The sequence below is a fragment of the Electrophorus electricus genome, chromosome 6 (assembly GCF_041902795.1).
Source record: "Electrophorus electricus isolate QZ-2024a chromosome 6, ASM4190279v1, whole genome shotgun sequence".
Taxonomy (NCBI): domain Eukaryota; kingdom Metazoa; phylum Chordata; class Actinopteri; order Gymnotiformes; family Gymnotidae; genus Electrophorus; species Electrophorus electricus.
The window spans coordinates 9657028-9670542 of NC_137502.1; the positions used below are offsets into that span (position 1 = coordinate 9657028).

General features: G+C 38.0%; 1 protein-coding gene across 3 annotated transcripts; it reads left to right on the forward strand.

Moving 5' to 3' along the window:
• Window positions 1-4878: 4878 nt before the first annotated feature.
• On the forward strand, window positions 4879-13246 carry chkb (choline kinase beta). Of its 3 annotated transcripts, XM_081716184.1 has the most exons (12): window positions 4879-4934; window positions 5231-5626; window positions 5743-5851; window positions 6052-6165; window positions 6381-6514; window positions 6775-6879; window positions 9057-9115; window positions 9400-9487; window positions 9953-10061; window positions 11189-11280; window positions 11526-11607; window positions 11844-13246. In XM_081716184.1, the coding sequence occupies exons 2-12, from the start codon at window positions 5292-5294 to the stop codon at window positions 11904-11906; spliced, it is 1290 nt and encodes a 429-aa protein (XP_081572310.1). In that variant the 5' UTR covers window positions 4879-4934; window positions 5231-5291; the 3' UTR covers window positions 11907-13246. The 3 variants fall into 3 exon arrangements, 2 of the variants coding, with proteins under 2 accessions (XP_081572310.1, XP_081572309.1); XM_081716183.1 differs by lacking the exon at window positions 4879-4934 and having other exon boundaries at window positions 4941-5626; XR_014124230.1 differs by lacking the exons at window positions 4879-4934; window positions 9400-9487; window positions 11526-11607; window positions 11844-13246 and adding an exon at window positions 9223-9399 and having other exon boundaries at window positions 4941-5626; window positions 11189-11204.
• Window positions 13247-13515: the final 269 nt, after the last annotated feature.

Genomic DNA, 13515 nt, shown 5'->3' on the forward strand with positions numbered 1-13515 from the left:
TAGCCTAAGACCATATATCTAACCAGTTACCTAATAGCTAGCTAGCTAGCTAGATAGATAGATTTGCATACAAAATTCACATATGCGATATACAATACTTAACATGTATGTTTTAACAATTCATAATAACATATTAAACGAACATGCTAAAACATGTTCATTTAATAATGAAGTCATATAGTATAAGATCTACATATATCCAAAGCTGTAAAGGCATGAAAGCATGCATTGACAAAGAATGTTTTTCTGTATGAAATGGGCCACAATTATGTTTCATAACAACACATTTTAAGTCATGGTCAAATGATTTTTAAAGATCTTTCGCAAACAAGTTGGGAAATTAGCATAAAATGAAACAAAATTGAAAATCCTTTTTTTTTAGTCAAAGGCTCTTTATTGCCTATATGAAACATATATGCAGGGGATGGGGAGGGTTGTAGGCATTTAATGGATTCCCCCATCTTTGTGGTTAGCAAAATGTGGAAAGAACATTCTTCCTCTATATCATTGTTTTATTCTTCCTCAGGGTCATTGTATGGCAGCTTGTCTGTAGTAACAAATATGCCCCAGAAAGTAAAGCCTTCCTAGGGGTGACTATGAATGCACTCAGCCAGTGGAACCTGGCCTGGTCAGAAAACATGTGATTATAAGACAATAATATTAAGTGACATATGCTGTGCAAATTTGTTATATCAATATATAATATATAATACAATAGTGTTACATATTATAACTATTATCATTAGTCTATTGATAACTATTAATTTTTAGAATTACAACTATTACTGACAGAGTAGAAATGCAAGCATATTGTGAAATACACTGTAAGCGTCGATAAGTTGAATTTACTTTAACAAACTGAGAAAACCGGCTGTCTTACAAACGTAATATGTAATTAAAACTTGAGTTTGCGTAACTTACACATTACGTTTACAAAATTTAGTTGACACTTTTAAAGCAAATTACAATTACAGAAATTGAGAGTTAAGGGCCTTGCTCAGCGGCCCAACAATGGCAACTTGGCAGCAGTCGGGCTTGAATTGACAACCTTATTACTACTCGAACACCTTAACCACTGAGCTACCACTCCTCACATAAATATAGCTAGTTGGCTGACTTTTTAGCTGTTTCCTAATGAAATGGCTTTGTAGCTAACATATATCCAAACAGACTGACATTTATGACTGAATACAACTTCAGCAATTGAAGGTTAAGGGCCTTGCTTAGGGGCCCAGCAATGGCAACTTGATGGTGGTGGGGTTTTAACTGGCAGCCTTCGGATTAATAGCCAAATACCTGAACCACTGAGCTAAAGGGCAAGTTTTTATCACTACCAATTGCTTTGTCCATTATTTCTACTTATTATCTTAAGTTCAAAACAAAAGTAAAATCAAAAGGAGTTTTCTCATGGCGTCCATTTCCCCGCTACCAAAAACTACTTGAATGCATACCATGTTGTAATTATGACCTCTGAACTAGTAAATAGGAATTTCCGAGGACTTGAAGGTAGCAAAGCGCGAAAGAATGAATTGCGTACGTCTCTTAAAGAGATAGAACTGTTTTTTAAACCCAAACGATTTTAATTTATCTGTTCAAGCTGTTCCTCCCGTGAGCATGCAGCAAATGATGTAACGCTAGAAGTTCGTTATTCAGTCTCAACTGTCCCACATTCTCTCTGAAAACCAATAAGCCTATACCTTAACTTGAATTATTTCAAGCAAAATCCTTACCAAAATTAGACTGTGGCAGAGCTGGTAGAACATAGCTAATGAAAACTGGAATGTTGTAAATGTTTCTCCACAATAGCACATTCCGGTGAAAATGTTAGTCAACTTGGTTAAACAATGGTTAATCCTCACAAAAACAGGATTGAAATATCGTGAAAAACCGGTGAAAAATTCTGGTACATATGTTAAAACCTCCACATTTCAAAAAGCCTTAAACGAGTAACTAAAATGAAAATTGGAAAAACAGGTGAAAATGTCTGTTGACAGGCTAATATTAAAACAAAATTGTCCCTTCTCGCAAACAGCCTAGGTTACCGAGTAAAAAGCAGAGCATAAAAATTCATTTAATCTCCAACGACAACAAGGAAGCATACAGAGAATAGATGAAACTCCTTATAGAAGGGCGTACAGATAACCTCTACTTCAATGTCAGCAAAACCAGGGAGATGACTGCTGACTGCAGGTGGAAGAGTAGAGTGCACACACATCTGAGCATCAAAAGACCCACTGTGGAGCAAGTAAGCAGCTTTAAAGTCCTTGGAGGTTACATATGATCTCACCTACATAGGATCAGTCATCATATATGTAATATCTACAGATCCACTATATATCTATATACTATATATCTTCACACCAGCACATTTGTATTGTATTGTATTGTATTGTATATGCATTTTTGCACACATTGTGTGCTGTATAATTATCTCTGTGCTCACTGGATGTCTGTGTATGCACGCTAAATGTAGCCTAATGGCTTTTTGTTATACTGTACCTCATGTGTATCTATAATGGCAATAAACTGGAACTAAATTAAGTCTAACTGAATATTAATAGCAATGTGAGTCCATGCAGATTATAAGAAATATTAAGACATAAGATTCATTTATTCATATATATATATATATATATATATATATATATATATAGAGAGAGAGAGAGAGAGAGAGAGAGAGAGAGAGAGAGAGAGAGATAGATAGATAGATAGATAGATAGATAGATAGATAGATAGATAGATAGATAGATAGATAGATAGATAGATAGATAGATAGATAGATAGTGTACTTAAAATAGTTATGTTTATTTGGATATCTCATTGACTTTCACACATTTATGCCCAAGGAACAGAACAAAATGGCCTACTTTCTGAAAAGACCAAGTTACAACTGCAAAAAGGACAGACCCAATGCTATGTTCATCACCCTCTGTTAAAATGAAAGCTTAAACTAGTAAATAAATAAATGCTTATGCATAAAATGTGTAGTTAATTCAAGGGATAATCCACAATCCTACAGCGTGATTAATTTAGAAAGAGTAGGTTTATGAAGATACATCAAACATTTCACCAAATGTGTAAACTAAGCATTTTTCATAATTTGATATAATCAGTCATTTTAATCAAGACTATGACCCACAGCATCAATTTAATACTCTATGAACAGTTTTTCTGACAGTGTTCTGACAATTAACACTTATTTGTCACTAAATCTGTTACAGTGCAGTGCACAGTTTATGTTGCCATAGCAACTAACCTACAGACAATTACAAACCGATCTGGGTTAGTTGCTAAAACTGTTTTCTGAAATAACTTCACAGGATTCCTTGCCTTGACAAGCAAACTCACTGTTTAAAAAATTAAAGGAACAATCTTTTTTTTACTTCAATGAATTAGCAAACAATATTTCTAAAAATATATATTTTAATTATCTCTACATTTTTTCTATAAAACGCAGCTCACATGAGAATGATTGAACAGGTTTATGCTTCATAGAGCAGGTCCCATAGGCAGTCATGTTTATAATAGATTTAGTATGGAAACTCTAATAAATTTTACATTTATCTAACACTTTTATCCAAAGCCACTTACAATTATGTCTGAATACAACTTGAGCCACTGAGGGTTAAGGGCCTTGCTCAGGGGCCCAACAGTGGCAACTTGCTAGGATTGGGACTTGAACTGGTAATCTTTTCTGGTACAATTTAAGCACTTTAGCCACTAAGATACCACATACTCCCATGCATAGTCTATGTTATTACATGGTATATCAGCTGGCTGGATAATTTTTGACTTGTGTATTTGGTACAATGCAGAGGAGCCAGGAGAGAAGGGCGGGGAGGGGGCTCTTCTATGTTCCTAACTAAAAATCTAACATGAATACAACAGTGACTTTTCTTTCTATGAAGTCATGTCTAAGAGCTTTCTGGAACATAACAGAACAATCTTAATCCACTTTAGTGACTTAATAATCTTTACTATTCAGTGAATTTAGTTTTTAGTATTTAGTACATGTGTTATATTGTAGCACTAGTCACCATAGCCTGCTTTAGCCTATTGTACATTGTTACATTCATTATTTTGCTCGATTTAATCTTGGGTCCAAGCACGTGCTGAAAAAATCTTGCTTTTGGAAGATATTCATTCTGATATTATGTCTGTGTTAGATCAGTGTAACACAGTAAATCCTTTAGAAGCATTAAGAATGGTTTGTGTAGGTGTGCTTCTGTTTTTTGTTCATGGAAGTATTGTGACAATATCATAAATTATATGGTTTCACTGCATCCTTTATACTGACCTTTAGTTGAACTGCTTTGCAAGGCTGACACCTTTGCACATCTTGGATATAACCACATCACAATCTAACCTTGCATATGTGAAAATAACTTGGATCACTCTGACCTGACAACTGTGTGTGTGTCTCTCTTCTTGAGTTGTATCCTTGAGGTTAAGTCTCTTGCAGCAGTCCATGAGTTTGACTGACTGAACCATAGACTATATACCGTCTATGGACTGAACCAAGACAAAGTGAATTCTAATTCGCTTTTTTCCCTCACAGTGTTCCGTCTGACTGATTGTCAGTCTGAACTATGCACTGCAACAGGCGGGCGACATTAATTGTACATATATAAAACGCACTAATATGATAACGATAGCTATTGAATTGCCCAGTAATTGAAGTGGATGGTGAATATACGTACTCACGCCTTGCAAGAAACATAAAAACTCTATTTCCCATAAGCCACTCGTGTTACAACAGTCCAATCTGTCGCTTTGGTATTTATACGTGTGTCGTGTTCACTTCCTATATCCAATGAATTATCAATGTACTCAGTAGGTTCGGTGAGTGTGCAATTTGATTGGATAAACTTTCGTATTAGTCTTTTATATCCCGAATCTGACCTGCAAACGGTTCAGGAACGCACAACGCGGAAGTGAGTAATCGGTTCAGTAATGAAATGTGCAGTTACATTTGAATCGCTAAAATTGTTTACTTATGTTTAAATAAGAGTTTCATGATATAAAAAGGGTGCTTCTGCTTAATTGTTCACTGTAGCTAGTTAAATGTGTCATGACATCTCCATCGATCCGCAATTTAGTCTGCTGTGGTCATTGGGCTCATGCCAACTCATGAGTGTAATGAGCGATCTTTCCCTCACAATGCAGATGTATTTTCTAATGATAGCATACTAGGTGACCCGGGATGTTATTCTATTTTTACTTTTACTAGTATCTGCCTTTTCGCTTTTGCTGCGTACGTTCTCGAGTGGACTCGAAAGGAGTGTAGCACTATGCAGGCGGACCAGATCGTAAGTGAAAGAGCGAGTGATGAGGCTTTGGACAAGTCCGATAAAAAGGTCCCTATCATGCACATTCCTACGGTAACAGAGGGCACCGGCACCAGGATGAAAAGAGACGTATTGAATGTCGAGAAGGGAAACCCGAGGACACCTTTTCCTCGGGGTGCAAACGGGGATGAAGACTCAGAAGCGGAATCTTATCGGGATGGGCGTACCGGGGAAGTCGACCGCGAAACCAAGGCTAGAGCCTTCGCTTGGTGCCGGGACTTTCTCTCCGGGTCATGGAAGACCATTTCAGAGGCGGACTTTCAGATCACTATCGTAAGGTAATTACTAGTTACTCAGGCGACGCCAAACCTATTACACTGGTTAATTCTCCGTAAAAAAATTAATAAATAAATTCTCAAGCGTAATGCGCTTTTCTGTGTTTGTGCATTGGCAGTGGAGGACTTAGCAACCTACTGTACAAGTGCAGTTTACCTGATCACGTTAAGACGGTTGGGGTTGAGCCTTCACGGGTACTGCTGCGGATCTATGGGGCCATTTTACAGGTGCCTTGTTTTGCTTCTATGGATAGGACCAGGACAGTAGTAATATATATCTGCAGGGCTTGAATACCAAAGGTTCATTGTATGTGTAGCACTGTGCATGTCATTATATGCTGGTAGTTATGTTATCATGCTCATCATATGTTTCCTTGCATGTCTGTGTATTCATATCTCTGTATATTGTTCTGTGTGTGTGTTTGTAGGGAGTCGATTCTTTGGTGTCTGAGAGTGTGATGTTTGCCATTTTGGCAGAGCGGGAGCTAGGTCCTCGTCTATATGGTATCTTCCCAGAGGGACGCTTGGAACAGTATATTCCTGTGTGTGTCATCTCCCACCAAAATAAAAAAAAAGAAAGAGAATTACACAGCGAAACACAGACAAGAGAAATACTTCATTGCTCCTAAATAAGCCACACATTATAACACTTGCACCCAACTCTATGTAGTCTGTTATAAAATCTAAAGTATAATATCTAGATATTTCTTAAATTACATATTTTCTGTCTAATCAGTCATGTTTGTCTTTGGTGTAGAGTAAGCGCTTATACACAGATCAGCTGCAGGACCCAGGCATTTCAGCTGAAATAGCCAGTAAGATGGCACGATTCCATCGTATGGTAATGCCTTTCAATAAGGAGCCCCGATGGCTTTTTATGACCATTGACAGGTAAAAGCTTTTTTTCAAGTGCCCATTCAATGCTGAAAGTAATAGTGAGTGGATCTTATGCGCTCATCCCATACTGTATTCTACAGATAGTCCAAATCTAGATTTCATCTTAGTAGGGTATGCCATTGATTTAATTGGGTGATTATGATACACAACAGATGATGTTTGGACTTTCTTGAACACACTGCACGTTTGTATTGATGCACTGGCCCAGAGCAAAAATTGAAACATTTTTCTTATCATCTCCTGCTCTTGCTCAGGTACATGGAACAAATCATGAATATCAAATTTGTGCGTGAAGCACACATCAAGAAGTTCAAGAAGCTAATGAAGTATGACCTTCCAGCTGAACTTGCGAATCTGAGGTGAGAGAAGTGGGAAAAGGGAGATTAGCTGAAAAGATGGATGAGTGGACCCTAAAATAGGTGGATCCAAATCTAGGCAGACCCTAATATAGGATAGATGTGGTACACTAGTCTGCTGCAAGATGGCTGAGATAAATTATAAATGGCGTATTTCGGCCTATGTTTTAGACTGAATTATGTGCTCTTGTAACAACAAAAATGGGTAAAAAGTATATGTTATTATTCTTATTATAATAATAATATTATAATAATGTTATTAATGTTTGTTAAACTGCCTCTGCTAAAGACAAATAGTTGATAATACTTATGGGCTATACTCCAGGAATAGGTGCATTAGTGCATTACAGTATCTAATGCCAGTCATTCGCTGTTGAACAACATTAATGACAGAAAATACACTGGCATGCCAAAAGACATAGGATAGCACTATTTAAATAGATTATGAAGTGAAGTGGTTACCTCAGGGGACAGCTTGGGAACACCCACACCTGTATTAGTTTTGAGGTGTTATCTTATGAGTGAGGCTGAACACTGACTAGCATGCTCCTGGCAAGGTGACGTAAATTATCGGAGTTTGAATGAGGCATGATAGTAAGTACCAGACAGATGGGACATTCTATTTCCGTAGTTGTGCGGGGCATTTAACATTCCTCGATCCATGGTGTCACTTTTGTACCAGGAATACGTCATAGAAGGCATTACCACCCATAATGGACAAAGTAGTGGATGCCCATGGTTGCATAATGATCATGACCGGCAGTGTTGTGGCTAGACGTTCCTGTGCAAACAGACAAGCAACTCTGGCAAAAATTACATCCATATTCAGTGCAGGAGGCCACACACATGTATCCCACAGGTCAGTGCAGCCTTCTTTAGCGTACATGGGATATAGGCGCAAAAGACAAGAGTGTTAACACCATAACACCAGACACAGTGCTTCACCTGGGCTTTTGAGGTTGCTAAGTGGGCCCTGGAGGATTGACAACATGTGGCATGTTCCAACGAGTCACGGTACCAATTACTTTGGGCTGATGGTAGTGTTCGTGTGTAGTACAGAACCCTAGAAGCCAAGGACCCCAGTTATCAACAAGGCAGTGTGCAGGCTGGTGGTGGTTCCATTCTGGTGTGGGGTGTGGCCTCATGGCATGGGTTGGGTACACTAGTTCACCTAAAGATGTCATTGATCATTGCCCACTACATTTCACTGCTTGGTGACCATTCTTGGACTTCATGTACCCTCACAGTGATGGAATATTCAAGCAGAATAGTGCATTGTGCCATCAGGCCAAAATTATTCATAATTTGTTCAAGGTACGTTCTGGAGTGTTCCTTTGAATGGTGTGGCCTGCATGTTCCCCTGAGATGAGCCCAATCAAGCATTTGTGGAATGTGTTGGAGAGGTCCATTCGCACCAGAAATCTTGCACCTACAAATACCACAAAGCTGTGGGTGGCTATCCAAATGGCATGGTTTAACATCCCTCTATGACTTCTGCCCACTTAAAGAATCAATGCCACGTCAAGTTGCTGCACTTCGCCGGGCTAGAGGGAGTCCTACACGATACTACTTCCTGCCCTATGACTTTTGGCATGTCAGAGTAATTGGTTCAAAGTTAAACAGCATTTTTCTAAGGTGGCCAGATAATGTGTGTGAGAGTGTGTGGTGCTGCCATATAATATTATCATGCCATCAGTAACGCTTCAGATCAAGGTTTATCAGTTGGCGGGGGGGGGATCAGTGTGTGTGCACATGTGTTCTGCACAAACATACATTTCTTAGTTGATCAGTTGTGTGTGCGGACATACAGGTTGGCTATGTAACTCCTCTCCCTGAAAAGAGGAGATAAGTATGATGGCAAAATAGAGCTATTGAGTGCAAACTCTGTAAACAGTGTCATCTTTAAAAGTCTTGCAGCCCCATACTTGTTTCACCCTCCTGCCCTCCAAACTGTAATATATTAAAATTTCCTGTAATGTTTTGAGACTCGCTGGCCTTCTGCTTGGAGCTTTTTTGTAGTTGTTATTTTTTGCATAGAGTTGATATGAGATTGACTATATTGTAACACCACTCCTCATGCTTTTACCAAGTCATACAGGGTGACACGACGGCTCCATTGACAACCCTGAAATAGGAGCCCTAGCATTTAGTAGTAATGCTCTCTTTCTCTCTAATCGTAGAGCACTGCTAACAGCTACTTCTTCGCCTGTGGTGTTTTGTCACAATGATGTGCAGGAAGGTAAGTCTCACTTGGTTACATACACGCGTACACACATATGCACACATACACAGACGAACATAAATTGTGTCAGATGCTTCACGCCTATATTTCTGTTTTTCTGATAGGTAGGGCTCATACTCAAACTGGTGCTGTTGTGTTGCATAATACTATGGATGTCTACCCTGCACTCACAGACCAATACAACTCAGAGACAGAAAATCGCAACAGCAGCCATCACTTTGGAAGCAAAATTGCATTTTATATGTGAACACTCAGAACTGGATCTGGATTCATTTCTTTAGGTAACATCTTGATGCTAGATGGCCAGGACCAGAATTCATCTGATAAACTAATGCTCATAGACTTTGAGTACAGCAGCTATAATTACAGGTGAAACTGACTAAAGCACACAATACTAGCCGGTCATTAACCTGTATTATGGAATTCATTACCATCAAACATATGCCTGCACTAAGCTTGCATAATTTTAATGATTGTTTTTATGCAAAATTGTCCTCTGCAAAAGTGAAATAGCAGAATGCTGTAGTATGCAAATGAGCCTTCTGACAAATCACAGAGTTTTTAAATGTATGCTGTGGACATAATGACAAGTGCCTGACAGGAGAGTCCTGTGGGTGTTCTTATGAATCACAGCATTCACACAGTCCAACAAATATCAATCATTTTGGTTAAAAGAATGCAGGCCAGTTCTTAATGCCATTAGTATATTGCAGGGCATTTTACAATTGCAATGTGTAGCAATATTATTACAACATGATGTTATGATCTGTATTGTGTAACCATGTCCTTCACTGTTAACCTTCTTGTCTTACACTTCATGCATGGTTTTTGCAGAGGCTTTGACCTAGGGAATCATTTCTGTGAGTGGATATATGACTACACATATGACCAGTGGCCATTTTTTAAGGCAAACCTGGAAAACTATCCCAATAGGCAACAGCAGGTGAGTTACTGCCAATTGGACCACATCCAGCAAGCATGTCACAATCTGTAATCTACATTTTTGGGTTATTTAATTTGTGTTCTGATCATTAGAGATGACCTAAGACAACCTAACTATGAGGTTAGCTGATTTAAACATGTTAAACATGTCACTCAGATTCTGGTGTGCATTATGGGTGAAAAACAATTAGGCACACTTGCCGGCTAACAAGAATCGAAACAAATACCGCTCTTATATAAATACTATTTTCAATCTATATAAATGCACAAATATTTGCTAAAAGCATCTACAATTGTATTAATTGATAAAGAAGGGAGTTGCCAAGTTATTTTAGTTGATTCTAATATTTCCATAAATTATTTGCAAAAGAATTCAGGCTTTTGAATGTAATCTTTAAGCAATCTAATGGAGAGTAATGGTATTCCCAAGATAATCTAACAGACATTGAACCATTGGTTCTGTCACTGTTGTTCTTGTAAGGCTGAGAGATTAGAAGTAGGATGCAAACACTGACAGGAGCAATGTTTATTGAGGGCAAATCCATAATCGTAGTCAGAAGAACGGTCCCTGGCCAAAAAGCCCAAAGAATCAAAGGGGGAAACAACTAGATTACATTACGAATATATATGTCTAAAACACAAAAATTCAAACAATCAAATATTTTGACTCAAATATACGACACAAAACTTAGCAGACAGTATGGACCTGTGAGGGACATTTTAGATCTGTCCATATTTGGGGTATGAAATTAAACCTGTAACAACACATGGAAAACACAGGGATAACAAGGGATAACAAGACACAGGTAAGACCAATAAAGGGTGAAAAAAACAAAGTAAAAGGTTAAACAGAACCAAAACAAAGGAACGCATGACAGGTTGCTGCGAGAACCCCAATGCCAGAGGAGGGGAACTGTGACAGTTCTGTGGTGTTTGTTATTGTTTTGCAATGTTTATAAAACATGTTAAATATTAGAATGTCTTGGTTTTGGTGTATAATAATAAACATAACGGATCCAAGAACATCAGTGACTAGAGACAAGTTCAGGACTGTTTGGGATTCACATTGCCCTGTTTACATGGCTGAGGTCCCTAAAATTGTCTCAGCACTCCTCTGTCTGTCCTCAGCTGCACTTCTTCAGAAACTACTTGGCAGAGAGTGAAGACCCTATACAAGACCAAGACACCATTGAGGAGGAGATGATCATTGAAGCTAACAGGTTTGGCTACTGTCTTAATGAGCACGACAGAGATGTGTTGCTTAAACCATCTGTATTTAGTCCTCTGTTTGCTTTTTATTCATGCCGTCACATTTAAATAGACACACTTTATCTGTTTTAATGACATTTGCTATAGAAATACTGATTGTAGTGAATTTAATTTGTTCTGGTTTAAATATTCAATCTCTCTCGCACACACACACACACACACACACACACACACACACACACACACACACACACAGGTATGCTCTAGCCTCTCATTTCTTCTGGGGTTTATGGTCAGTTATTCAAGCCAGGATCTCCAAGATTGAATTTGGATACATGGTAAGTTTTATGTGTGTGTGTGTATGTGCGTGTGTGTGTGTGTATGTGCGCGTGTATGTGCACGTGTGTGTGTGTGTGTGTGTGTATATATGTGCGCGCGTGTGTGTGTGCGTGTGTGTGTGTGTGTGTGTGTGTGCGCGCGTGTGTGTATGTGCGCATATGTGTGTGGTATCTATGTGTATGTATGTGCGTGTGTGTTTTTTCTCTTTGTTTATGGACTTTGTTTATCGCTTTAGGACTACGCCCAGCACAGGTTTGATTCATACTTCAAGCAAAAAAAGCTCTTTGCCAAACGCTGAGTAGCGCTGAGTGGAAGTAGAGCTTCAAAGGATGCCACAACTTTTCTTTCTTCTTTTTTACCAAGTAGAGAAAGAATGATAAACATGAAAATACGTCGAACGGTTCCCATATTGAATAAGCAGTTAAGAAACTGGTGAAGATATACTAAACATTATCTAGAGAAATGATTGTTGAATACTTGGATGGACCACAAATTTCAGTGTATTGCAGTACTACAGAGGTAAACAACCAATACAGTTGTGCTCTCTTATTCTAATCCAAAGCATAATCCAAATGCAAAGATGCAAAGCATCTTTTAAATGTTTTTGTAATTTACTGTATATTTATTTTAACAATGATATTTGCATATTTATGTCCCAATGGTAAATGTTAACTGTAACTTTTGGTGATGTAAGAAAGAGGTTATGATAATATCCGTCCTTATGGTCATTTAGTTCAGTCAAAAGAGAAATCCAAATCACCATATGTTTATCAGACAGGCTCAGAGCCATAAAACTTGCTTTTCCTGTTGTCTTCATGTTAAGAAGAACACTCCTGTATTTCTGCACTGAAGTGTAGTGTGAGACAGTAAACAAATTAAAAATCTAACTTTCCTGTTTGTCAGCAAATGCATATATAAAGCGGCACAGTAAAGTCATTGCTTGCTTGTCAAAAAAAGATGAGTTACTTCACTTCCTGAAAATTCTTGACAGTTCTTGATTGGAAAATCCAAATTAACACTACCTGGTAGATGATGTGGCATGTCAGCTTGTGCTGAAGTTATGTCAGAAGAGCATGCTTTATTGTCTACAGGCATTTTTAACTTACCAAAATTTAATTTGTGTCTATGCATGTATTTAATACTCGGTTCAAATCAGATGTGAAAGCTATTGAATGGGCTACAATCAGAAATTACCAACTAAAATCCAGTATCAAAAGCCATGTGTCTAAAGTTGTGATTATACAAATATCTGTCCTGTCAGTATCATTCTCTGATGTTTAATGATTTAAACAGTTGAAGTAGATAATGTAATAAGAAAACTGTACATTTTGGGAGCAATTTCATAATGAGCATTCAAATGTTCCCTCCAACACTCTATATGGGGCCATTTTTCAGTTGAATGAAGGCACTGCATCTGTCAGTAGTTTAATGATGTTCATATATTTTGATCCCAAAGATGCAGTGAAAAAACCATGAGAATATTGCACTAGATCATTGAAATGCTTTGAATTTGTGCCCATTAAAACCTTTGTTTCATTGTGTGTTGTATGTGTCCTTGTCTACTTTGTTTCATAGTCCCTGGATTTTTGCCATGTCCAATATTTAAAGCGTTTGACAATAAAAAATGTCTGAAACTTACCCTTTTGTCTAAATATTAGTTTTATACTGGTACACTTTTATTCTGTACCAGCTCTGTAGCACACCACTGAGAAGATCTGATGTGATCAAGAATTCTGCAGTCCTTCCTTAACTTGGTTGAGATGTACTGAGACCTAGAATAGACCAAACATCTGGACTGGTTGGAGCTTCCAGAACACTGGATTAAGGGCTATTGGTCTAATACTATTTTCCTGTGTAATAAAGTTCTGCAGTAGAGGAAGGTATGATTATTACATTCCTACAAGAGC

Bases quoted from the DNA above. Each gene is read 5' to 3' on its own strand.
- chkb (XM_081716183.1), top strand. From the start codon at position 5,121: ATGCCAACTCATGAGTGTAATGAGCGATCTTTCCCTCACAATGCAGAT. The intron at 6,515-6,774 runs GTAAAAGCTTTT...GCTCTTGCTCAG, and splicing joins CTTTTTATGACCATTGACAG to GTACATGGAACAAATCATGA. The intron at 6,880-9,056 runs GTGAGAGAAGTG...CTCTAATCGTAG, and splicing joins GCTGAACTTGCGAATCTGAG to AGCACTGCTAACAGCTACTT.